Source organism: Mustela nivalis (genome assembly GCF_964662115.1).
Source record: "Mustela nivalis genome assembly, chromosome: 8".
In the NCBI taxonomy this organism is placed as follows: Eukaryota; Metazoa; Chordata; class Mammalia; order Carnivora; family Mustelidae; genus Mustela; species Mustela nivalis.
The window spans coordinates 29,648,896-29,676,536 of NC_139027.1; the positions used below are offsets into that span (position 1 = coordinate 29,648,896).

Sequence of the window (27,641 nt, forward strand, 5' to 3'; positions counted from 1 at the left end):
CCTTCGGCTCGGGTCATGATCTCAGGGTCCTGGGATCGAGTCCCGCATCGGGCTCTCTGCTCGGCAGGGGCCTGCTTCCTTCCCTTCCCCTCTCTCTGCCTGCCTCTCTACCTACTGTGATCTCTGTCAAATAAATAAATAAAATCTTTAAAAAAAAAAAAATGTGTGGCTTAGGAAAAAATACATATAAAATCATCTTCTTGATAAACACATGACCCAGTGAATTCATACTAGCATTATTAAGAAATTGAAGCACAAATAAAAATGACAGGGAGTGTATTAAGAATATTTACGTAAAATAAGCATTTGTGAACCAGGCTGGAAAGCCTTCAGTGATGATAAAAAATGAAGTAATTTTCTAGTCTAGCAAATGTTTACATAAACTATATTCATCTATATTGTTGAGAAATTATAGAGTTCCAAGAGGGGAAAATGTACGAAATAGCTTGTAAAAAATAAATTTCTCCTATTCACAATTATGATTTTAAGTATGACTTGGTAGCATATTTAGGAATCATCTGAGGAGTCAGCACAAAATGAAGTAACAGAAAACAGTGCCTGAAAAAAAAGGCAAGAGACTATTAAACGTTGCCACTGAACATCAGAGAAAAACTGTAGCCAAGTTTTAAAGAACACTATGAAGTCTTGAGACATGGGTATGTTAAAAAGAAGAACAAGTAAACAAGGAAATAAACCATGAGCACACACTTTGAAAGATCTAAACAATTATTCAGAGAAAAACCCATACAAAAAACAAAAAAGCAAAACCCTGCTAATAATGATTTCTAATAATGATTTGAACTTACCACTATTGACACTTCATAACTTTTATAACAATTCAGAGAGGCACCTGGGTGCTCAGTCGGTTAAGCATCTGCCTTTAAATGAGGTCATGATCTCAGGGTCCTGGGATAGATTCCTGTGTCAGGCTCCCTGCTCAGTGGGAAGTCTGCTTCTCCTTTTCCTCTGCCCCTTCCCCACCATTTGAGCTCCCTCTCTCAAATGAATAAAATAAAATCTTTAAAAAAATTCAGAAATAAGATTTTTAAGCAGGAGTAAATTGTTAAGCCATGTCTCAATTCTGACCATACACTAGAATCACCTGTGGACCTTAAAAGATCTTCCCAGGTTTATGGTTAAGGTCTGTGGAATAAGACATGGACACCTAAATATCAAGTTTACTCTTCTATTATTCAATATACTTATTACATACACTCCTTAAAAAACAGACTTTTAAAAAAACGCCTTATTTTTAAGAACAATTTTAGAGTTACAGAAAAATTGAGACAGTAGTACAAAGAAATCCCATATACCCCACAACTAGTTTCCCCTATTATGAACATTTTACATTAATATGGTACATTACAATTAATGAACTAAGACTGATACATTAACTAGAAAGTCCATTCTTCATTCAGATTTTCTTAGCTTTTACTCAATTTCCTTTTTCCATCCCAGGATCCCACACAGGATACCACATTACCTTTAGCTGTCATGTCTCCGTAGGCCTCTTTTGGCTTTGACAGTGTTTTTTTAAGACTTTGCTGGGTTCTGAGGACTTTGACCAAAAATCAGGTATTGTGTAGGATGCCCCACCATTAAAATTTATCTAATGTTTTTCTCATGATTAGATTGGAGTTATGGGTTTTGGGGAAGACCACAGAGGTAAAGTGTCATTCTCATCACATATCAAGTGTACCTACTACCAACATGATTTACTGCTATTGATGTAGACCTTGATTATCTGGCTAAGGTAGTATTTGTCAGATTTCTTCACTTGGTGCAAAGTTATTTCCTCTGAACCCCTAATACTATACCCGTTGGAAGTCAGTCATCATGTGCAGCCCACTTTTTTTTTTTTTAAAGACTTTATTTATCTATTCAAGAGCGAGAGAACATTTGTGTGTACATGAGTGGGGGTTGGGGAGAAGAGAGCAGGGCAGAGGGAGAGAGAAACTCTCAAGCAGATTCCATGCTGAGCACAGACCCCACAACCCCATGATCATGACCCTAGCCAAAACCAAGAGTTGTATGCCTAACAAATTGAGCCACCCAGGCACCACTACACAGCCCACTCTTAAGGAATGGTGAGTTATGTCCTTCTCCTCAAAGGCAGAGTATCTATATAAGTTATTTGGAATTCTTCTGCATGTGAGATTTATCTATTCTCACCCACTGATTTATGTATTCATCCAATCATTTATATATACATGTATGCTCACAGGTATTTATTAATACTTTGGGATATAATAAACACTTTTTTTTTTAAAGATTTTTTCTTTATTTATCTGACAGAGATCACAAGTAGGCAGAGAGGCAGGCAGAGAGGAGGAAGCAGGCTCCCTGCAGCGCAGAGAGCCCGATGTGGGGCTTGATCCCAGGACCCTGAGATCAGCATGGGTGGTTCAGTGGTAGAATTCTCGCCTGCCAGGACCCTGGGATCATGACCTGAGCCGAAGGCAGAGGCTTAACCCACTGAGCCACCCAGGTGCCCCTATAATATACACGTTTTAAAAATATCATTTGTTTTTGAATAGCAATTTATTCACAAGGCTCAAAATTTTTAAAGTACAAAAGAGTATAGTTCAAAATCTATGCTGGAGTTGCCCAGCTAGCCCTGCTGGAGTCGACTATTGCCAGCTCTCCTTAGTATCCTTCTGAAGATATTTTATATCAAAAATGTTTGTTGTTGCTGTTGTTTTACACAATTGTATAGTTTTATTTTACTAGTACTATTTTATTTTACTGACGGGATATGAGTTGAGGAATAAAACTAAGGCCAAACTGCTTTGAGTTCAAATCCTGATCCATTTCACTTATTAACTATAACCGTGGCTAACTTAACCTCAATTTTTCTATCTCCTACTTCATAAGGTAATTATGAGAATTAATAAGTGAGTACACACAAAAAGCTTAGAACTCCTGATCCACTTTGGGCACTACATAAACTTAGCTACTGTTTCAAATCTTTTGTTATTACAAATAACACCCAATGTATAATCTTAAACACACAACTTTTTCACTTTTTGAGTATATGAATAGGATTACTTCCCAGAAATAGATTTGCTACGTCAAAGAATATGCATATTTGACATTTAATTTTTTAAATTTTGTATTCATTCCTTTTTAGGGAGAGCAAGTACATACGGGTGGAGGAGTGATGAGGGGCACAGAAGAGAGGGAGAGGGAGAAAAAGAATCTTAAGCAGGCTCCACACCCAGTGTGGAGTCCAATTCAAGGCTCGATCTCATGACCCTGAGATGATGACCTGAGCCAAAATCAAGAGTCATACATTTAAGTGACTGAGCCATGTAGGCGCCCCTTGACTGTTCTTTATAGAGACCATACCAATTTACATTTCCATAAGTAATATACTGAGTGCTTATTTTTCCGCATCCTATTTTTTGTGCTGTATTAGTCAGCTTAGGTTGTATTAACAAAATATCATGGGTGGAACAGCTTAAACAACACAAATTTATTTTCTCAGAATTTCAGAGGCTAGACTCCTGAGATCAGGGTACTAGCATGTTCAAGTTCTTGAGAAGCTTCTTCCTTGCTTGTAGTCAGCAAGCTTGTCCCTAGTGCTCAGATGACCACTCTTCCAAAAATGCACATAGGGGGAGGAAGAGAGGGAGAAGGCAGGAAGAGAGAGAGATACCTCTTTCTTCCTCTTCTTATATAAACCTACCAATTCTATCAGACTAGAACCCTATGATTCACTGAACCTTAATTACTTCCTAAAAGTTTTATCTCCAAAGTCACACTGAGTGAGGCTTAAGGCTTCAACCTATGTGAGGGGTGGGGAGGAGAGACAAAATTTAGTCCTTAGCAAATCTGTTAATGTTAGGTAAATGGAATTTTGATACAGTTTTAATTATAAGAGGTTGAACATCTTTTACATGCTTAAGGACAACTGTATTTCCTTTGTATGCATTAGTTATTTGTATTCTTTGACCATTTTTAACAGATTAGCAGATCCTTAAAACTCCAAATACAAACATTCCTCAAAATGTTTTTCATTATGTAGGAAATCCTTAGTAAGTCCTGGACAACATATCAAAAAACATAAACAAAAACACTGTATACTTAATAGAATATATGTTGAATTTCCCAAAATGATCTGATGCCAACAAAATATTTTATACAGTAAGAGGCCTCTGTGCCAAAGTAACAGCTTATTTGCCTATATCAGACTCCAGTAGAAAAGAATAATAGAGACGTTTTTCCCTTTCAAAATTGTGTAAGAAGAAATATTCTAGCAAACTAATGAAAATCAATTCTTGATTACATTTATAAATCTACTACTTTCATTGGACTCCTTTCTCTTTACCATCCAGAATGCAAGTCTTAGCTAATAAAATGGTATAATGCTTTCTAAGCATTCTACTTTCATGGGAAAGAAAGCAATTTGCCATAGGGAACAAAATTAGAAGAACAGCAGAGGTAGTAACATGCTCAGTAACTGTCAGTTTTAATTGTCACTGGCTATTTATTTAGCTTATTCCTAAACTAGGGTTCTTAAGCAGGGCAATTTTGTCCCCCAGCAGGTATGTAAGGCACTGTGTGTAGTGGGTAGAGGCCAGGGATGCTGCTAAACATCCTATAATGCATGAGGCACTGCAGAGGACAAAAAATTATCCAGCCCCAAATACTGACAGTGCTGAGGTTGAGAAACTCTGCTTTGGGGAATAAGAGGGGTCAAGAATATAGAGAGACTGGAAAATGTGAAAGGAAGTTGACCAAGTTCCGATAATTACACATGCCCATATTTCCGTCCCTAGCCTACCTCAGCCTTGATTAAAAGAAGAAAAGAGGAAATGAAAGAAACAGTAAAAGAACTTGCAGGCTAGAAGTAAAATAGGCCTTTAATTTGGCCTCAGTCCAAACTACCCCCAGGGTTTTCTGGACTTGCTTTCTACAGACTGTGCAAATACTCCTTTCTTGACTTCGCAAAATGAATTCTTTTCCCAGTCCGTATGGGAGAGGAATGGAATTTCATTCTAAGTTATCAAATGTGCACCCTTTATATACTGCTCTCTTTGCCCACTTCACATTCCATCTGTCTTTACTTTTGCAGTAAAGATGGCTTCAATAATAAAAAACAGAGCATCTTATCTCTCTAGAACCATCTTATGGAAATATCTTTTGTTGGTGTTAACACGTGTTTGTAATTAAAATGTGCTATTTAACATCATTTCTCAGGAAGTATGTAGTTGAAAAGAAGAATTTCAGTGACTATTTCTATATACAGATAGACAGCACTACAGTCTAGATGAGTCAATGAGAAAAGTATTCAGTGGGGACTCTGAATTTATTCTTAACTTTCATCATTAATCTTCAACCTAGATTTTCTGCATATGACACACTAAAGGAGCTGCTTCATTTAACACCATTTCTCTTTGACACAAACCAGAGCAATCTTTTTTCATTTCCTTTTTACTTGTTTTGGTATTAGTTCTGTTTATCTTTAATTCAAACTTTCTGGAACTTTCTATCCCAACCAACATATTTACCTGATTATCTAGCAGAATTGGAGAGGGGGGGGAGATCTTTCTTCGGGTTTGATCTTCCAGATTAGTAATGGTTGCCTGGCATTATTCTGCCAAGACAAAAAATGTAGGGTAAAGAGCAGGATGTCACCTAGCCACTGTAACACAGCTGTAGGAGAAAGAATAGGGGAGGAAAAAGAAAAAAAAAAAACCTAACACAGAATGACAACTGGTTTCCAGAAAACAAAAGACACAGCTGGGGTTTTCGCTCTACTTTGGCAGAACCTGAAAATTATACCCAATCCATGTCTGCAGAAACAATGTATTCACTTGACAAGTAGATAAAAATCACTCCTAAACTAGGATATACAGGCAAAGACTCTTCAGGTCTAGTGTCATGTAAATGGTCAAACTAAAAACAAATGTTTTACAACCAGCTGCTGAAAGCAGAATTTGCTTTAGTTAGTTAGATTCATTTCAATTTCAGTAAATACCATTACAGCTTAAAATGAACTGCTGTTGGCCAATTTTCTTTCTTATTACTCCAATTACATCTACTATGTTCATTCAACAAATTAACACAATACAGCAGTAGCACTGGCAATTTGAAATCAAGAATGTGAGGAACTAACATTCACTGAAGAGTAGTTACTATGCACCAGGCACCATGTAAAGCACTTGACATGGCTCTCTCATTTAACTCTCTCAAAACTCCTAAAACAAGTAATCCCAGTCCTCTTATTAACACTTGATCTCAATTTTTTATATTTTGTCATATGCTAAATACTAAAATCAAAAGGCATGAGTAAAGCAATGTCAGTGTGAAAGAATGCTATACCTGTTTTGGTATTTACTAAAATTTTAAGAACACTATAAGGATCGATGATCTTTCTAGATATGAGAGATTTTAAAATTACGAGTAATACTATTTTGAGGGCACTAATTATGTGGGACACTGCATTCAGAGCTTTACATTTTATCACAATTTTTTAATGAAGGTAGGAATCATGATCCCAGCTTTGCAGATGAATATCTGAAGTAAGTGACCTGAAAAGGGTTTATAATCTCTAAACAATCTCTTAAAAAGGTTTTTAAGAATCAAAGCTCCACCCCCAAGTCTGCCTCTTTGGCTTTAAAACACTGCTATCTCTTTCTTGGGTTAGTCTCTCTCTTTTTAAAACATACACCAATAACAAAAAATAATAATACAGGTTTAAACCCTAATATAATTTTGACACTGGGAATCCCTGCACAATCACTCTAAGATTGGGCAAAGCTTTTGATACCCCGGGTTTTGATTTGCTCACTGTAATGTGACTCTTTGGTAGTTCCTCCCAGCAGAGATCTAGTTTCCATTTGGTTCAAGCTCAATTCTACCTCTGCTCAGATCTGTCTGCCTTCTCAGTTCTCACAGTCAGTCCCACTAGTTTTTTGAGTTTCATTAGTTTCAGCATTCTCTTCAGCATATAACTCCTAGAAAGAAGAGATATTGCTTGTTGCTAAGTCTGCTTCTTTATAAACCAATATGTAGATAAAGGAATCTATGTATACATCTAAAAATTTACATTCATTCCTGAAACTAATATACATTGTATGTCAACTATACTTCGATAAAAATTAAAATTTACATTCTTTAACTATATCTATATTCACAAAAGAAACTGTACTACATACTTAAAACAAACATGTCCAAGCCAAACTGGCAACTAATCCTATTTGAAAGCTCTCGATTCACATGTAGAAGATTCACAAATGGAATTCTAAGCCAGATAATTCTTTCTTAGAAGCCAATGGCACTCCCTCTCTCCCAGTAAAGACGACCAAACAAAAAATCTCCAGACACTGCTAAATGTTGCCAGGAATCAAAATCATTCTGGTTGAAACCACTGGTTTAATTTAACCTCAAACACTAAATTGAGATATTGGAGCTATAATATCTGCCAATTTAGTGCTAATCTACATTCTTATAAGCAATATGGAAAAAGTTTACTGGTGTTCTCAGAGTGAATTAACTAAGAATTTCAAGTATTTCAAGAAGCTTGCCTTTTGCACAATCCCAGGAACAAAGAGTTTTTTAAAATAAGTATCTGAAAAATATAAAGTAGTTGGAGCAGGTTGGGCACAACTAAGGTACCAACACATGAAACAGAATGGGAAAGAACACTGGTGCTTATTTGCTTCTTTCTTTCTATAAATCACTTAATCAATAGAGGTTAATTATCACCATAGGTTATTTTCAGTATTGTTTTCAACAGTAAAAGCAGACAGAACATGTCCTTAACCAATGCCTACTGAGACTAAGGCAATTGGGGGAAAGATAAATAAGAGAGAACCAATTTCAATGTAACATAAATGTTGGAAACACTTCAAATCTTCAAGAAAAGGAAGCTAAATTTTTGGCTTATTGTTAAAGACAACAACAACAAAAGAAACACCACCCAATCCACCCTCGGGATGTGTCATGAAATTGGACTGAATTCAAAGAGTGACCACTTTTGGTCATATCCAAGTTTTTCAGCAAAGCTGAAATGATGTTAGATATTTTCTTGGAAACAAACAAAAATCACAATGTATATATTTTGTATTATCTGTATTAGAACTCAATCCCATATTTAACTTACTGTAAGCCTGAAATCATTGATTATTCTCTATTTCTATGAAGCTTTATCATATCCTTATTTATACTGGAAATACCTATTTCATTTTCCCCCAATGGAACACCATACCTAATCTGTATTTATTACTGCTATTCTGAACATTTCCCCACATGCCTGTTTACTAATTTAACATTTTTGTGAAATGTATTTTTATATCATTTGACTAAATATTTAAAATAATGTTTTTCTTACCAATACATGAGCTCTTTACAGAATAAAGACATTAATGATATTTAAAACTTGTGTAGTATTTCCCCAATCTTATCTTTGTTTTTATTTTTATTTTATGTAAATATTTTAATTTTCAATACTCAAATCTGTAAACTGTCTTTTCCGCTGTGCCTCCTTTACCTGATATGAAAGTGAGATATCCCATTCTCTGTAAGTTTGATAAATATTCAATTCCTTTTTTTCTCAAAATTCTCATATTTAAAACTTTTACTTTAATTGCTCTGAAGTTTATCCTGGTGTCAGGTATTAATTAAGTGGAGGTCTATGTTAATGCTCCTCTCATTGCCTATCTTGCTTTCTAAACTCCATTTCTGAAAAATGATTCCCTTTTATTTCTCATGCCTCCTTAGCCATATACCTAAAATGTACTATCGATCTATTACTGTTCAAGTAGTATATAGTTTCCATTATTGTAACTTTTTTTTCTCCCCTCTTTCCCTTATTTTTTAGACTTTATCTTAATACTTTTGGCTACTTTTTTAAACTTTAGAAAAATCAGGTAAAAAGAAATTCCAATAAAATCTTGAATAGAAAACACAATTTGGGAATAATTATACACTGTCAGTCTTCTTTTTTCGGGAATATGATAATGGATTTATTTCATAATGTCTTAAATACTTCATAAAAATTTTAAATTTTATTTAGATCTGGATTCATCCATTTCTTAAGACAGTTATCAAAAATACCTTAATCATTTTTTCCTAATGGAAATATTAATGTGTTCTTGGTTAGTTTTTATGTCCTCCTTTTGATATCAAAAGATCTTACATAGTTTTATTTAACTATCCCTAGGCCTCTGTAGTTGCTCTATAGGCTCCTTCTGGAAGTTTAGTCCTTTGGAATGTGTCTACTGTGTAGGAATAGACAAAAGCATGTTTACTCACTGCTCAATATTAGAAACTAGTTAAATCAGTTGAACTCAAAATTATGATTCTGAAGCCACATCTGTAATCACCATTAATCTAAAGAATCATATAACCACTTCATCCCCTAAGGAATATAATACACTATAATATTCTAAGACAAAAACCACAGGTTTTCAGGAGCTAAAGAATGCACATGAAATAGACACATATGGCCCAAGAACAGACAATCAATTGAACCACAGAACTGACAGATCATTTACCTCCAATGTTCTGCACCAATAAAGAGAACATTTGTAGAGCTAGTAGAAAACTGTAAATAATTTACCTATACAGATTAAGGAACAACTGGGTTGTCTTCTACACAGCAGAAAATGGATTATGACATTTGTGTATATTCTGTCAAGTACAAAAGCGAAACATAAAGTGAGTAGCTTTCACTCACTTCTGGATCACCACTAATTTCCAATAAACTCCCAAAAGAAAAGCGTTCCCAAAGTAAGTGCGACTTAAGTTTTGCTTTTTAAGTTTAGAAACCACTAAGATCAGATTAAGGATAATATTACTAATAAACTAATATTGAGGCATTGCTACATGTCAGGTGTTAGGCTAAGCAAAACATGTCATTTAATATACATATACACACACAACCATGAAATGAGTACTATTTTGGACCTCAGTTTTTAGATAAGAAACCAAGGTTACGCAACTAGTAGGTGGCAGAGATAAACCCAAATTTGACCCAAATTTGTTTTTTGTTTTTGTTTTTAATTTGTTTTTTATTTTTTAAAAATACTTTATTTGACAGAGAGAGAGAGCACAGCAGGAGGAGCAGCAGGGAGCGGGAAAAGCAGGCTCGCAGATCAGGGAGCCCCATGTGGGGCTCGATCCCAGGACTCTGGGATCATGACTTGAGCCAAAGGCAGATGCTTAATGACTGAACCACCCAGGCGCCCCCCCCAAATGCTTTTTAATAACCATACTATACTGTTTCATATGATTTTTAAAACTTATTCAACCAAAAAATACTTGTTGAACACCTACTGTGGACATGACTGACCTCACAGAGCTTACAGTTTTATGGTGACTATACTAAGTAAAAGAATAATTACAATCAATATAATGGAAGTTTTAAATACAAGTTGTCCAGGAATGAAGAGCACAGCACATGGTAATTAGATGGATATATATAAATGTTGTATTTTACTATTCCCATACTCTCCATAAAAGGCAACTTATGGTTTAACGTACTGGAAGAAAAACAACAGTGGGGATGGTAAATGGAATTACCACAAACAGAACAGAAATCACCACGAATTTCTAGCTCACATAAGTTTAGAACACTACTAGGAAGCAGAATCATACAGCTTTATTCATTTACCTGTGTGTGTGGGGGGGAGTTAATACGTGCATAAATACACAGGTTTCTGATTATTGAGAATGTTAAAGGCATCTTGCTTTATCCATGCTGCAAGCTATCAAAGTAGTAGCAGGATACTTTACTAACCACTAAGGTTTATTTCCCCAGGTGAAGGACCATAGTTGGTGACAATAAAAGCAAAAAGTAGGGTTTATTGAATGAGATGGTAGTTATTCCTTTGAGTCATTTATCATTTTGTACCTTCTTTTCAAGTCTTACCATGATCTACCTTATATTATGATAATTTTTATTCACTCATCTTCTTTTTTTTCCAGAGCACAAATCATTGGGGCAGAAAATTTATCTTTCATCTTGGTAACTCTACAGTATCTAGCATGGTGACTGAAGAGAATAAGTGCACCACAAATATTTGTTCAATTGCATGAAGCTATAACAGATAATGGTACCCGCTAAGGGGTCATTGTACCACACTATTTAGCTCTCTGCAAATTGCCAAGTAAAAGAAATGAAATCACTAGCACTTATTTTTCTATCTAAAATTTTCAACTATCATATTAACCTATAATCAGACTTCACTGAATTTTCTAATTTGTATACAAGATTTAAAATATACATAAATCTTATATGATGGCAAGCTCATACAACAAAATACACAATTTAAATATTTGGAACAAATATCTTCAGTTTATTACATATCTGCCCTTTTAAACTTACTGATTTCTGTTATACTTAGGTTCTCGATTCTGGCTTTCCTTAGAGCCAAAGGTAGAACTCTTACACAGACTCTCTGCTCCCAGAAAGCCTTACTTAAATAGTCTGGGAAGGGTCTGTTAAGCTTCCTGGTTGTTCTAAGGTGCAGCCAGGGTTGAAAACCACTGTTACAAAATAAATTGTATGTAACTTGAAACCGCATACATGGAGTTTGTAAACACATAAAAATCTTGATCCTCCATAACATCTGACCTGTGATAAAGATTTCTGAAAATTTAGCTGCTTTTGCATAACTACTATGAAACAAAATTTGAAGATTTTGCTCCTTATTTAAAAAAAAAAGCTGGTCTTTAGGAAATGTTCACTGACAGAGTAATCAAAAAGTTTTGTGGGATGTTTAAAAAAGTTATTGGATAAGCTTTTATAAGGAAAACAAATAGACATAAACACTGAAGTGCATTTGTTAAAATATATATATTAAAGATTGTTCATTTGATTGCCACCAATTTATGACCTTATCAAAAATTACTGAAACATGGAAAACTTTAACAAGGAGCTAGATTCACACTCCTTCAAGCTGTTTCTAACAGTAGGCTGAGACTGAAAAATAATTCACTCAGGTGAATCACACATTCACTCAGATGTGGTCATGGCATAACCCAGGGATGATTCAAATACAGCTTTCCATTACACTATATATTTCAACTGAGAGTGCCTGGGTGGCTTAGTCGTTAAACATCTGCCTTCAGCTCAGGTCGTGATTCCAGGGTCCTGGGATCCAGCCCTGCATCGGGCTCCCTGCTCAGCAGGAAGCCTTCTCCCTCTCCCTCCACCCCACTTGTATTGCCTCTCTACCTGTCTTTCTCTCTCTCTCTCTCTCTCTCTGTGTCAAATAAATAAATAAATAAATAAATATTTCAAGTGAAAGCCTAAATAGCAGATAGACAGATGAGGAGGAAAGCAAAAGAACATGTTCAGAAAAATTTTGTAAGGGTAGTAAAAATGGCACACAGGGAAAGACCAAAGGAAGCTTTAATGAATACAAAAAGTCTCCCAAGTTGAGGAAACTATAACCTCAAGTCCAAGTTCAACAAAAACAGAAAGAAAACCACAATAAAGCGATCATATTCAAACTGCTGAAAACCAAGAAGACAAAAATTGTAAATGAAGCCAGAGAAAAGAACATATTGCATACAGTTTGGGTCTAATACAACGTAATGAAAAATAATGAAAATGTTAAATATGGGAGTAAATATAAAAGGTACTTTTACTTTAAAACATAATTTACTGCTAAAAAGCAAGAGTAACAATGTGTTGTGGCATCTATAGCAACAGCTGATCCTCATCATTCAGATTCCAGATCTGTGAACATGCCTACTTGCTAAAATTTATTTGGAACCAAAAATCAATACTTTCTGTGCCTTTGCAGTCATTCACAGACATGCACAGAAGAAAAAAAAAATTAAGTCACTCTTGTGCGCATTCCCAGTTGAAGTCAAACAAGGTGATGCTCTGACTTCTTGTTTCAACTTTCACAGTATAGAAACACATGTCTTTTTCATGGTCTATTTACTGTCATGTGTTCTGAACTTGGGTTATTTTTTTACAGTGATTTTTCTGTTTAGAATGCCAGCCCCCCAAGCATCATGCTGAAGTGCTGTCAAGTGTCCCTAAGAGCAAGTAGCCTATAATATGCCTTATGGAGAGAATATGTGTGTTAGAGAAGATTCATTCAGTTACAGTGCTGTTGGCCATGAGATCAGTGTTAATGAATCAACTATATATATATTAAATAAGGCACCTTTAAACAGAAACACATATAAAACAGGCTTACGCATTTACTGCTTGACAAAAATTTTGTGACCAGATGCTTATAGTAACCTAACCCTATATTTCCCCTAAGAGCAACTGTTCAATATTCACTAATTCAAGGTTTGAGGTCACTTTACAGAATGTAACTATCACAAATAATGAGAATAAACTGTTTACAGGAATAAAATGTATGACAACAGTACAAGTGACAACAGAAAGAAAACAAAAATATACTATTCTAAGGTGTAGACTACATCATTCTTAGAATAGTATGATATTGTTTGAAGACATCTCTGATGAAATAAAGATGCATATTATACAAACTAGAGCAAGGTTGGCAAAAATTTTCCATAAAAGACCAGATACCAGTATTTTAGGATTGGTGTACCATATAGTCTCTGTCATAGCTACTTAACTCTGCTGTTGTAGCATAAAAGCAGCCACAGGAAAGATATCATGAATGAGCATGCCTATGTCCCAATAAAACTCTATTCACAAAAAGAGGTGGTGGGTCAGATTTAGCCCACAGATGTAGCCTACTGATCCTGGCACTAGAGAAACTGCAGAAAAAAAATTTTTAAACAGTATAATAAATCAACAATGAAGATAAAATGTACTTACAGAATATACTCAATTCAAGAAGAGAAAATGACCCAAGACCAGAAGAGACAAACAGAAATCAATATATTTAAATGCATCTATATTAAACATTGTATTAAATATAAATGGTCTATGCACTTAAAAAGCAGAAGTTGTCAGAGTGAATTGACCCAAGGATATGTAATCAACAAAAAACCCCACTTCACCTAAGACAGAGAGATTATAAGCAAAAACATGTAAAAATATACCACAATGCAAATACTAATTTTGGGGGAAAAAAGTAAGATTGGTTAGATCAATATTACACAAAGATGACTTCAGAACAAGGTACATTCCAGAGAGAAGGGAAAAAGAAATCAATATATCAAATGTTGTAAAAATCCTAAATGTGCCTGTAACTAAGTTTTGCTTCATGTTTTTAAGGTCTATTAATTAAAACGAAAAGGACTAACAGAAAAATCTAAAATTATACCCAGAGATTTCAATACTCCTTTCTCAATAAAAGGTAGAATAAGAAAAGAAATCTATATAGATAAAGAAAACACTCAACCAACTTGATCTGATCTTCATAGAAAACTTCACTCAACAAGAACAGAAAATAAATTTTTTAAAAATTGCATATGTAACATTCAGAACGTAGTGTAAGACAAAATCCTACACAATTAAAAAAAAAACGTTGAATTATACAGATTGAAATTAAGTATATTCTTGGGCAAAAATTAAAATTAGAAATCAATATAACAGAAAAGCATCTGAAAATTTTTCAAATCCTTCCAAATTAAGCAATCCATGGATCGCAGACGAAATCACAAGTGAAATTAGGAGATAATTCAAACAAAATGTAAATGAAGATAAAACCTATCAAAGTTTTTGTGGCATGCAGCTAAAGTAATGACTAGAGGGAAACTTACAATGCTAGACATGCATAAAAACGACAAGACTCAAATCAATGACGCAAGCTTCCACCTTAAGAAACTGAAAATAAAGTTAAACTCAAAGAAGGCAGAAAAAAGATAATTAAAAATAGAAAACAGACAATAGAAAAAATCACTTTAAAGGGTAATGAACACAAAGCACAACTTTCACCAATGAATCTGCCCACTTAGATAAATGAAAATTTTCCTTTAAAGTCACAAATTACCAAAGTGTACTCACAAAGTAATAGATAATCTTAATAGCTCTATGCCCACTAAAGAAATAGAAATTGAGTTAAAAATCTCATAAAAAAAAAAAAATTCCAGGCACAGATGGCTTCATTGGTGAATTCTATCATATAAGTCAGGAAGAAATAATTTGCACAAGTTTATTCGGAAAACAGGAACGACATACTTTCAAACTCATTTTGTGAAGCCAACATTACCCTGATACCAAAACCCCACAGATATAATAGAAGAAAAAAATTAGGGGCCAATACATCCATTACCTTAGAAAGAAAAATATTAAGAAAATATAGGTATACTGAATCAAGGAAAATATAAAAAGGATAACATATGATGACCAGGAGGATTTGTTGTAAGAAGGTAAGGTTGGTTTAACATTCAAAGGTACGACAACATAATTCAATCATATTAACAGACTAAAAAGATAAAAATACATAGATGCAGGAAAAGTATTTAACAAATTTACAGTCATTCAAGATAAAGAGTCTAAGCCAACTAAGAACAGACAGGAATTTTCTCAACTTGATGAAGGACGTCTAAAAAAGTTTACATGAAACATAATGGTGGAAGACCAAATGTTTTTCCTTTTAAGCCTGATAATAAAGCACAGATGTCAACTCTTACCACTTCTATACAATATAGTACTGGATGTTTAGCCTCCAGTATAAAACGAGGAAAAGAAATGAAGTTTTGGAAGGCAATGCATAAAACTATCTTTATTTACAAAAGACAAGATTATCTATATAGAGAATCCTAAAGAATTTCTTAAAATTACTAGTGATAAGTGAGTTTAGCAAGGCTGCAGGACACAATATTAATGTACAAAAATCACAATATTTCTATACAATAAAATGAAAAATCTGAGATTTTTAAAAATCCCAATTATAACTGTATCAAAACCATGAGAGAGATAACAAATGATATACACAATTTCAATAGGGTGTTTTGTTTCTTGTAGAAATTGTCAAGCTGATTTTAATGGAAATGCAAAGAACACAGACTGGACAAAATAATCTTGGAAGAAAGAACAAAGCTGGAGGACCTGACTTTATGTCTATAAAATTGAAGAATTCAAGATAATGTGAAATTGGTTTAAGAACACACATATATAGATCAATAAAGCAAAACAATTGTTCAGAAATAGATAAAAAGATATGTGGTTAACTGATTTACAATAAAGGTCCTAAAGTAATTCAATGAGGGAAGAATAGTCTTTTCAACAAATGGTCCTAAAAAATCTGATGTCCAATGCAAAAAAATAAAGCTCAACCTTTATCTCACATAACACACAAAAATTATTTTGAAATGGATTGTTACGAGTTGAACTGTTTCCTCCAAAAGGTGTTAAAATCCTAACCCCCAGTACCTGTGAATGTGACCTTTGGAAATAAGGTTTTTTAGATAGATGATCCAGTTAGGATGAAGTCATTAAGAAGGGCCCTAATCCAATAGGACTGTGTCCTTACATAAAGGGGAAATTTGGGCACCTGGGTGGCTCAGTTGGCTGAGCGACTGCCTTTGGCTCAGGTCATGATCCTGGACTTCCAGGATCATTCCTGCATCAGGCTCCCAACTCCTTGGGGAGTCTGCTTCACCCTCTGACCCTCTCCTCTCTCATGCTCTCTCTCACTCATTCTCTCTCAAATAAATAAATAAAATCTTTAAAAAAAGGCGGGGGGGATTTGTCAACACAGTCATTCATAGAGGGAAGTCAATATGAAGACACAGGCAGAACACTACCTGTAAGCTAAGGAATGCCTGAGGCCATTAGAAGCTGGGAGAAAGGCATGAAACAAATTCTCACTCATAGCCCTCAGAAGGAACAAACCCTATTGAGATCTCAAGTACAGACAGCTAGCCTCAAAAACTGTCAGAATAATTTCTATTGTTTAAGCCAGCCAGCTGTAGTAGTCCCCCAGAACTAACATATGGATTATAAAGGTAAAAGCTAAAATTATGAAACTTCCAGAAGAAAACAGGGGACAAAAATCTTTCATTCAGGCAAATATTTTTTAGATACAAAAGCACTATCCATAAAGGAAAAAATCAATTGTACTTCATTAAAATTAGAAATTTTGGCTCTCCGAATGATACTGTTAAGAATATAGTATATTATAATGAAAGGTATATAAACTAACTTAGATCAGACAAAATGGACTTTAAGCCAAAGACTGTAGTAAGAGACAAGGTCATTATATAATAGTAAAGGAATCAATTCAACAAGAGGATATAATATTTGTAAATCTTTATGCACTCAACATAGGGGCACCTAAATATATAAAGTATATAAAGCCAATATTAAAGGATTCGAAAGAAGAAACGGACATCTACACAATAATAATAGGCAACTTTAGTAATGCACTTTCAACAATGGATAGATAGATCATCCAGACAGAAAACACTTACGTAAAACTATACATTAGACCAGACACTTAACAGAGATCTACTCCAAAAGCAGCAGAATACATATTCTTCTCAAGCAAACATGGAACATTCTCCAGGAGAGATCATGTTAGGCCACAAAATAAATCTTAACTAATTTAAGAAGACTGAAATCATATTAAACATCTTTTCCCATGACAATGGTATGAAACTAAAAATCAACTACAATGGGCGCCTGGGTGGCTCAGTGGGTTAAGCCGCTGCCTTCGGCTCAGGTCATGATCTCGGGGTCCTGGGATCGAGTCCCGCATCGGGCTCTCTGCTCAGCGGGGAGCCTGCTTCCTCCTCTCTCTCTCTGCCTCTCTGCCTACTTGTGATCTCTCTCTGTCAAATAAATAAAATAAAATCTTTAAAAAAAACAAAAAAGAAATCAACTACAAAACAAATCAAAAGAAACCTGGAAAATTCACATATATGTGGATGTGGACATTAAACAAAATGCAATTGTACAACTAGCCAAGGTGAGATCAAAAGAGAATAAAAAAATACCTTGAGACAAATGAAAATGAAAATACATATATTAAAACTTATGGGATGCAGCAGAAGTTCTGAGAGAGAAGTTTATAGCAGTAAACACCTACATTACAAAAAAGAACTCAGGGGGACAGGTGGCTCAGTCATTAAGCATCTGCCTTCAGCTCAGGTCATGATCCCAGGGTCCTGGGATCAAGACCTACATTGGGCTCATCAGCGGGAAGTCTGCTTCTCCCTATTTCACTTCCCCTGCTTGTGTTCCCTCTCTCACTGTTTCTGTCAAACAAATAAATAAAATCTTAAAAGAAAAGAAAAGAAAAAAGCTCTCAAGTAAACAACCTAACTTTACACCTCAAGGAACTACAAAAATAACAAACTAAGCCCAAAGTTAGCTTAATTAGGAAAGAAGTAACAAAGATCATAGTGAAAATAAATTAGAGACTAAGAAAACAACAGAAAAGTTCAATGAAACTAAGAGCTGTTTTTTTTTTTTTAAAGATAAGCAAAACAGACAAATCTTTAAAGAAAAAAAGAGAGGACTCAAAATTACAAATCAAAGAAGTGAAACTGTGATACTACATAAATACAAAGGAACATGAAAGACTGCTATAAACAATTATACACCAACAAACTGGAAACTTGGAAAAAATGGATAAATTTCTAGAACAACCTACCAAGCCTGAATCATGAACAAGCAGAAAATATTAATAGATGAATTCATAGTAAAAACATTGAATTGGTAATCAAAATCCTCCCAACAAACAAAAAGACCCAGATGACTTCACTGGCAAATTCTACCAAACATTTAAAGAATTAATACCAATCGTTCTCAAACTCTTCCAAACCATATAAGAGGAAGGAACATTTCCAAGTTCATGAGGCCAGCATTACCCTGATACCAAAGACAGATAATGACACTATATGAAAAAAAAAAATTATAGCTCAACATTCTTGATGAACTAGATGCAAATATTCTCAACAAATATTCCTGAATATTCAAATATTGAATTCAACAACACTTTAAAAGCATCATACACCATGACCAAGTGGGATTTACTCCAGGGATGCGAGGATAATTCAACATCTGCGAATCAATAAATGTGATATAACGTATTAACAAAATAAAGGATAAAAAGTAAATGGTCATCTCAACAGATGCATAACAGGCATTAAAAAGAAATCCTCAAACTCAACACACACAAAACAGATAATCACGTCAAAAAATGGGCAGAAGACATGAAAAGACACTTCTCCAAAGAAGACATACAAATGGCTAACAGACATATGAAAAAATGTTCATCATCATTAGCTATCGTGAAGATTCAAATCAAAACCACATTGAGATACCACCTTACACCAGTTAGAATGGCGAAAATCAACAAGCAAGTAAACAAGTGTTGGAGAGAAAGTGGAGAAAGGGAAACCCTCTTACACTGCTGGTGAGAATGCAAGTTGGTGCAGCCACTTTGGAAAACAGTGTGGAGATTCCCTAAGAAATTAAAAATAGAGCTACCCTATGACCCTCCAATTGCACTACTATTTACCGCAAAGATACAGATGTCGTGAAAAGAAGAGCCATCTGTACCCCAATGTTCATAGCAGCAATGGCTACAGTCACCAAACTGTGGAAAGAACCAACATGCCCTTCAACAGACGAATGGATAAAGATACGGTCCATATATACAATGGCGTATTATGCCTCCATCAGAAAGGATGAATACCCAACTTTTGTATCAACATGGATGGGACTGGAAGAGATTATGCTGAGTGAAATAAGTCAAGCAGAGAGAGCCAATTATCATATGGTTTCACTTACTTGTGGAATGTAAGGAATAACACAGAGGACGTTGGGAGATGGAGAGAGAAAAATCAGAAGGGGAGACAAACCATAAGAGACTGTGGACTCTGAAAAACAAACTAAGGGTTTTGGAGGGAAGGGGGGATGGGGACTGGGTAAACCTGGTGGTGGGTAATAAGGAGGGCCAGTATTGCATGGAGCACTGGGTGTGGCACATATGAATTCTGGAACACTGAAAAAACAAAATTAAATTAAAATTTTTAAAAAAAGCATTTGACAAAATTCAACATCAATTCATGACAAAAACTCTAAATAAAGTGAAGTATAGAGGAAACATGCCTTAACATAACAGGGGCTGTATACGACAAGCCCACAGCTAACATCATACTCAGTGGAAAAACCTAAGATCAGGAATAAGACATTATTCCTTGCCATTCTTGCTACTTTTATTCAATGTAGTACTGGAAGTCCTAGCCAGAACAATTAGGCAAGAAAAAGAAATAAAAGACATCTAAATCAGAAAGGAAGAAGTAAAATTGTCTATGTTTGTAGATGACATGAAATACTCCAACAAAAAATTTTGTTAGAATTAATGAACAGGGCTCCTGGGTGGCTCAGCAGGTTAAGCCGCTGCCTTCGGCTCAGGTCATGATCTCAGGGTCCTGGGATCAAGTCCCACATTGGGCTCTCTGCTCAGCGGGGAGCCTGCTTCCTCCTCCTCTCTCTCTCTCTGTCTGCCTCTCGGCCTACTTGTGATCTCTCTCTGTCAAATGAATAAATAAAATCTTAAAAAGAATTAATGAACAAATTCAGTAAAGTTGCCAGATACAAAATCAATATACAATAATTAGTTCCCTTTTTATACACTACTAGGTTAATATCAGAAAGAGAAATTAACAATCCCATGTATAATTGCATCAAAAAGGAGAAAATACCTATAAATAAATTTAACCAAGAAGGTGAAAGATCTACACACTAAACATTATATCTGTAAAACCTTAATGAAAGAAACTGAAGAAGATGCAAATAAATGGAAAAATATTCTATGTTCATGGACTGGCAGGTTATTATTAAAATGTCCATACTACCCCAAATTTTCCAATGGCATTTTCCACAGAAATAGAAAAAAGAATCTTAAAAATTATATAAAACCACAAAAGATCCTGAATAGCCAAAGCAATCTTTGAGAAAGAAAAACAAAACTGGAGGCATTTACGTTTCTTGATTTCAAACTATACTTTAGAGCTATAGTAATCAAAACAGTATGGTATTGGCATAAGAATAGACATATAAAATCAATGTTACAGAACAGAAAGCCTAGAAATAGGCCTATGCATATATGGCCAATGAATTTATGATAAAGAAATCAAGAATATACAATGGAAAGAATAGTCTTTTCTGTAAATGGTGCTGGGAGAACTGGGACAGCCAAATGCAAAAGAATGTAACCGAACGCCTATTTTACACCGCACACAAAATCAACTCAAAATGGACTTAACACTTGAATGTAGGACCTGAAGCCACAAAACTCTCAGAAAAAAAACATAAGGGATAAATTCCTTGACATCATTCTTGGCAATGAGTCTTTGCATTTGACACCAAAAGCAAAGGCAACAAAAGCAGAAATAAACAAGCAGGACTACATCAAACTATAAAGCTTCTCCTCAGCCAAGAAAACCATTGACAAAATGAAAAGGCAACTACAGAAGGGGTTAAAAGTATTTGCAAATCGTGTGTCTGATAAATACCCAAAATACCAAAAGAACTCCTATAACTCAATGGCAAAAACAATAACAAACAATCCCATTTAAAGATGGGCAGAAGAACTGAATAGACATTCCCCCAAAGAAGACATACAGGTAGCCAACAGGCACATAAAAGGTCCTCAACATCACTAATCATCAGGAAAATGCAAATTAAAATCACAGGGAGATATCACCTCCTGGCTGTCAGACTGGCATGAGATAAAAAGTGTTGGTGAGAATATGGAGGAAAGGGAACTCTTATGCGCTGCTGGTGAGAGTCTAAATTTGTGCAGCCACTATAGAACACAGTACGAACAACAACAAAAAAGGAATGTGGACATTCCTCAAAAAATTAAAAATAGAACTACCATATGATCCAGCAATGCCATTTCTGAAGAAAATGAAATCACGACCTCTAAGAGATATCTGCATTCCAGGTCAATGCATCATTATTTACTGTTGCCAAGACATGGAAAGAACCAAATGTCCACCCAAGGGTGAATGAATAAAGAAATTGTGATATATATATATATATATATATATATATTATTCAGCCACAAAAAGAAGGAACTCCTACCATTTGCAGCAGCATGGATGGACCCTGAAAGCATTATGTTAAGTGAAGTAAGTCAAGCAGAGCAAGACAACTACTGTATGATCTTACTTATATGTGAAAACTCCTATAACTTAACTCACAAAGGAAACTGACTGGTGGTTACCAGAAGCAAAGGGCAGGAAGGTAGTCAAAGGGTACCAACATCCAGTTATAAGATAAATAAATTCTGGCAACGTAATGTATGGCTTGATGCCTATAGTTAACAATTCTTTACTGTATACTTGAAAGCTGCTAGTAGAACAGACCTTAGAAGTTCTCATCACGAGAAAAGAATTAACTGTGGGAGGTGATATAAGTTAACTACATTTACTGTAGTTATCATTCTGCAAAATATACACATATCAAATCATTATGTTGTATACCTTAAACTAATACAAATTTGTAAATGTTATATCTCCATAAAACTGGAAGAAAATTAAAAGCAACGTAAATGATCAAAATAAGAAACTGGTTATAAACTTTATGCATCAAGATGACTGAACAGTAGCCTTTAAAATGATTATTATTTAGATTAGTAAAAGAGAGTTCTCTTTAAAAAAGAGAGAACAGATGAAGAGAAACCACAGACTGGAAGAAAATATCTACATTTTATATCTGGTAAGAACCTGTATCTAAGATGTTAAAGAACTTGGCAAATAAGCTCATGGACAGATAACCAATCTCATTCATCATTAGGAAAATGCAAATTAAAACCACATGGAGCTATTACTACACACCAGCCAGGAACAGTTAAATTAAAAAGACTGGAAATACCAAGTGTTGTTAAGGATATGGCCATCTTACTTCTACATATGTACCCCAAGGAAATGAAAACATGTATCTATAATCGAGATCTGAATGAGAATGTTCAAAGCAATTCTATTTATAATGCTCCCAAATTAGAAAAAATTCTATCAATCAACTGATGATTGAATAAACAAATTACAGTATGTCCATACAATGGAAAGTACTCAGCAACAAAAGACTATATACTATGACTTCATTAATATGAAAATCTAAAAAAAAAAAAAAAAAAAGTGTAACTATAGTAACAGAATGCAGAGCAGCGTTGGCCCAGGACCAGGATGAGGAAAGAAGACTTCTGTTTGAAGTCTTCTACATCCTTTATCAACCTGAGGAGCACTCTTTAACTCCACTTTCTACTTAACTGTCTTACTCTGATGAATAGGTTTCCTTTAGTAGACTGTAAATTTTTTGAGGGAAGAGACAACTGTTTAACCTATTTCCTAAAATTTAACCAATACCCTATCTTTTAGAAGGTTCAGGTAGATGTAGTTACTAAGAATAGATATAAGAAAAGCAGGTGTGCCCGTAAGAGTTCTGACAGTAAACCTGGAGTTGTATAGGTGTAAAATGGAAGACTGGTGAGCAAGTGCCCAAAACAAGAGGGAAGGTGAAAAGCAAAAGAACTTCTGACTTGGTTTTTCCAACCACCAGATGAGTTAGCAATCCATGAAACATCTCTAGAAAATCTTAGGATCTGAGATGGTTCCCTTAAGAATTCTGATTTGGCCTGAAACAGGTCAACCCTTGAAACTTCTTTCTCCTTTATCTGTCTCTAGCAGTGAAGACCCAAATTCAGATTAAATGATTCAGAATCATTTCTGGTTGTAATGAACTGGAATTACAACCAGAAATCATCCCAACTCAATCATCTGATAGATTTGCAAACTATAAAGAAATCAAATCACTTGTGCAAAGTTATAATGTAAATAAATACAGCTGGCATAGTTTCAAGCTTAAAACTCTTTTATACTACACTTAAACAACAGTTAGGATCCCAGAAAACATCAAGAGGAATGTGTAATATGCTTCTGCCTATACAGACTATGTATTTTTGCCAAATACATCCCCATTTCATTCTAATGTTAACTCAAATTCAGTTTACTATGATACCCATTTTATGCTGGCTAGCTCTATATTCAATAATTCTATTTTACATCTATATAAAGTTTACACTGATGGATTTTTTTGGCTGTCTTATTTCCTTGGTACCACTGAATTTTTTCTGTATTTTTTCATGGATTACAATGTTTAATCCAGTCTCCTAAGAGTTTACCCATCTGACCCACATCTCACATCTACATTAAAGATGAAGTAACAAATGCTAAAATAATCCTGTAGAAATCAGTATGCCTCTGTATGAACATAAGAACGAAATGAAATTTTAGAAGACTAAAAACAATAATACAGATTCTACCAAAACATTAGTTATAAATTTCTGTGGGCTCAAATGAAAAGGAAACATTCAAGTTACAAACAGTAGTTAAGATAAATTCTTATCTTTAAATTAAATAGCTAGTTGCCAACATATTTGTGAAAAACCTCTGTAACGTTTAATGAAAGGGAAAATAAAAGCAAAAATACTTAAAGACACCCATATGGTTCTACAGATCTACAAAAGGAAACTGAATCTTTAAACCACATTTCAAGAGACAAGTTACTGTTACCACACACAAGGCATAGGCTGTTTTCTACAAACCGCACAGCATTTTTAGATCATTACTTATTTCTACATCAGAAGATAATAACAAATCATATAAAGCATAAGAAATTAAAACATAAACAGTACAGTGAGAGAAGCCTGAATACAAATATATTAATCTCACCTGATATGATTTTTAAAATAAAAAGTACACTAATTTGTTCCAAACAAATTTGAAACATACGCTCAGTCCATTAAAAATAAAATGTAACTAATTCTTACTATGTAACCACATAGTTCTATGAAAAAATAGAGAACATACCCACTTATCCAGCAAATCAAAATTATTAAAGACATTTAGCTATTAAAGACATTTAAGGTTCCTTAAAAAATGATAAAGTATGGGGCAGGAGGTATGCAGAAGGGAAACAAAATAAAACCACCCTCAATTTCAAGTTTTTATGTATTGTCATATATTAAAAACTTGTTTACCTATTTTTTAAGCGAGAGAGAGAGTGGTATTCTCGTATTAAATGGTAGTATAGGTGAAATCAAAACCTAAAGGGAAGGAAGAAGGTACCAAAAAAAGGGTGGAATACAGGGCACCCAGGAAAAACAGGTGTGGACCTGGCACTCAGCCACAGCTGTGTTCCATCCTTTTGGTAAGCCACCTGGATGCCTTGCACCCTCTGCGTCCTATTTTCTCTAAAACCAAATGAGATTTCTGAAGTCCTCCTGATTTTATATGGATTTTCCTGCTCTTTTTTTTTTTTTTTTAATTTTCCTGCTCTTACTGAATAGGCAGTATTTTAAAGTAAGGATAAACACTCCAGTTGTTAGAATCTGAAATTTCAGACTTCAGGCTTCTAGTCTATTAGCATTCTTCCAAAATGATCCAAATTAGAATATAAACAATTGATCCATATATGTTAACTCACTGTTGCATGTATAATTTATAGAAAAGCATTAGGGAAAAAAAAAAAAAAAAAGAAAAGCATTAGAGACAATATTAATTAGAAAAACTATTGACATAAATAGCATGCACATACCTTCTGATAAACAATGGAGCACACAAGATCCTTGACAGCAGATAAAGATAGTTCCTGGGCTTCGATGGTAACGCTCTCCCGTGTAAGGCCAATTTGCAGGAGAAATGAAATTGTATGCTCTGAGCCTCTGGAGTTGGTGAGTGATGGCGCACTGAAGCTTCCATTAGAGAGTCGGGCAGAGAGTCCTGTTTTTGGACTTGAACATGGAGAAGGAGCTGGAAGCACAGCAGGAAGTGTTGCAGGTAATACAGATTTCTGGGCTGAAGGAGGAGAATTGTTTGCAGACATCTGCCTTTCTTTAATCTTTTAAAATAGTCGTCAATTCTTTTTCAGTGGTTATGAAGAGGTTTTTAAAATCACAGCAGGAAAAAAATGACTGTACTTTTGGATTTAACTGAACACTTCTTTATTTCCTCTTTTAAGCCACTCATGCCAATGACTGTAACTTCTACAACTATGAGTTGAATACACAAAAGGTATGACTTCCTTTAGTATTAGTCCCATCAAAAAAGAGTCTTGTCTTTAGGACCACAACTAGGGATTTGCAAAGGATTTAACATCACTGAATTATCTTCATAAGAAAAGTATTGACATTGCTTCTTTACTAACCATCTTCATTTATTTTCTTTTAAGTCTACTCTTGTCTCTCTCTCTTAATTTCAGAAAATACATATTGAATAAAAGTTGTTTTTCTATTAAGATGAAATCCTCCTGATTTAAAAAATAAGTGGTTAGGCTTAATCTATTTAACCCTTATCTTGAGGTTTACTGATTTGATGGGACACTTTTCCAAATGTCCACACCTTAAATCACCTTCTCAAATGTCTTTACTTTCATTTTTGGAGGGGGAAACTTTTCCATGATGAAGCACAAAGTACAGTACAGGCATATTTCACTTGATGAATAGGTCCACTGAGAAAAGTTGATGCTTTCTGAAATGTAGTCAGCCTGGAAGGAATTTTAAAAACATCTTAATATTTTATACTCATTTGACATTATTTTAAAAATGCAAGAATCCCTGTATTTTTTTTAAATGATAAGTTTTGGTTGTATGTTTGTAATACATCAAGACATCCTAATGAGTAGCCATTTTAGGGGGGCCTAGTTATCAGAGACATTTTTTGAGAGAGGTATAATTTTAGGGAGAGCCTCCTGCTCACCACCACCTCCTCCACCACCACCACCACCACCACCAAGTCCCTGGCACTCCTTCCTAATACCTGAAACCTGAAGGTCAAACACTTTTATCCCATAAATATACAACTGAGTTAGGACAAAAACAAAGAAAAATAGGAAGGACTAAAAGAAGGTTGAAATGGACACCATCATAAAAATAAAGCACACACCACTCAGCCATATGAAAGATGTATAATACTGTCCTAATAAAGACATGCCAAGAGTATTCTTTTTTTATATCAAAAAGTCTAATTCTACCAAAATATGACTGACTTGCTTTGTTGACAAATTTCTTTCAGAAGCTAAGAAAGCAGAAGGAACATCCTATGCACAGTTATAATGTGAATGACGTATGACAGGGTCACAGGAAAAAGTGATATTATAAAGGGTTTCTAAAAGTAAAAAAAGAGAGAGCACTAGGCTCAGTTACAAATGTATCACAGTTTACAACAGAACAGTTCAAAAACAAAAGGTATGACCCCAATGACCTAAGTGAAATGGCTCACAGGGGATCTAAATTTTACACAATTCCAATGATGAAAAAGAGGGAAGCACCCAATGTGGCTGCAGAACCCGTAAAGAAGAGCAAAAACATACAGATAGGGTAACAGGAATTTGAAAGCTCAGGAAAAAGTGAGGCTTAGAAAAAGCTGCTTAAGGTAACAAAAGCTTTTATAGCTACATTCAAATAAGTATCATTCCACCTTATATGGCACAGCACTTAACATCTTATAAATATTTTACAAACTTTACCTCATGCATATCTCTTTGGAGACAAATATGATTTCTGCAGATGAAAAAACAGAAGCACAAGCATATAAAGTAATGTGCCCAGCATCACATGGGTATTAAGAAGTGGAGTGGGGGGAGCAGCTGGGTGGCTCAGTCGATTAAGTGTCTGCCTTTGGCTCAGGTCATGGTCCAAGGTCCTGGGATGGAGTTCCACATTGAGCTCTCTGCTCAACCTCTCCCCACTACCCCCCCCCCCGCCCAACTCATGGGGTCTCTCTCT

General features: G+C 34.8%; 1 protein-coding gene across 4 annotated transcripts in view; it reads right to left on the minus strand.

Annotated features, from left to right (window-relative positions):
* The window catches only part of PRKD3 (protein kinase D3), an 82,375-nt gene that overhangs the window by 47,759 nt on the left and 6,975 nt on the right, over nucleotides 1-27,641 (minus strand). For 2 of the 4 annotated variants that reach the window (XM_082745656.1, XM_082745657.1), the window contains exons 2-3: nucleotides 25,454-26,401; nucleotides 5,514-5,599 (exon numbers count right to left, since the gene is read on the minus strand). Coding sequence is in view for 2 of the 4 variants with exons in the window: in XM_082745654.1 (XP_082601780.1) it covers nucleotides 25,454-25,741 (288 nt within the window). In the remaining 2 variants the exon portion in view is untranslated. The remainder of the gene's footprint in view (nucleotides 1-5,513; nucleotides 5,600-25,453; nucleotides 26,402-27,641) is intronic. The other 2 variants (XM_082745654.1, XM_082745655.1) reach the window with 1 other exon arrangement.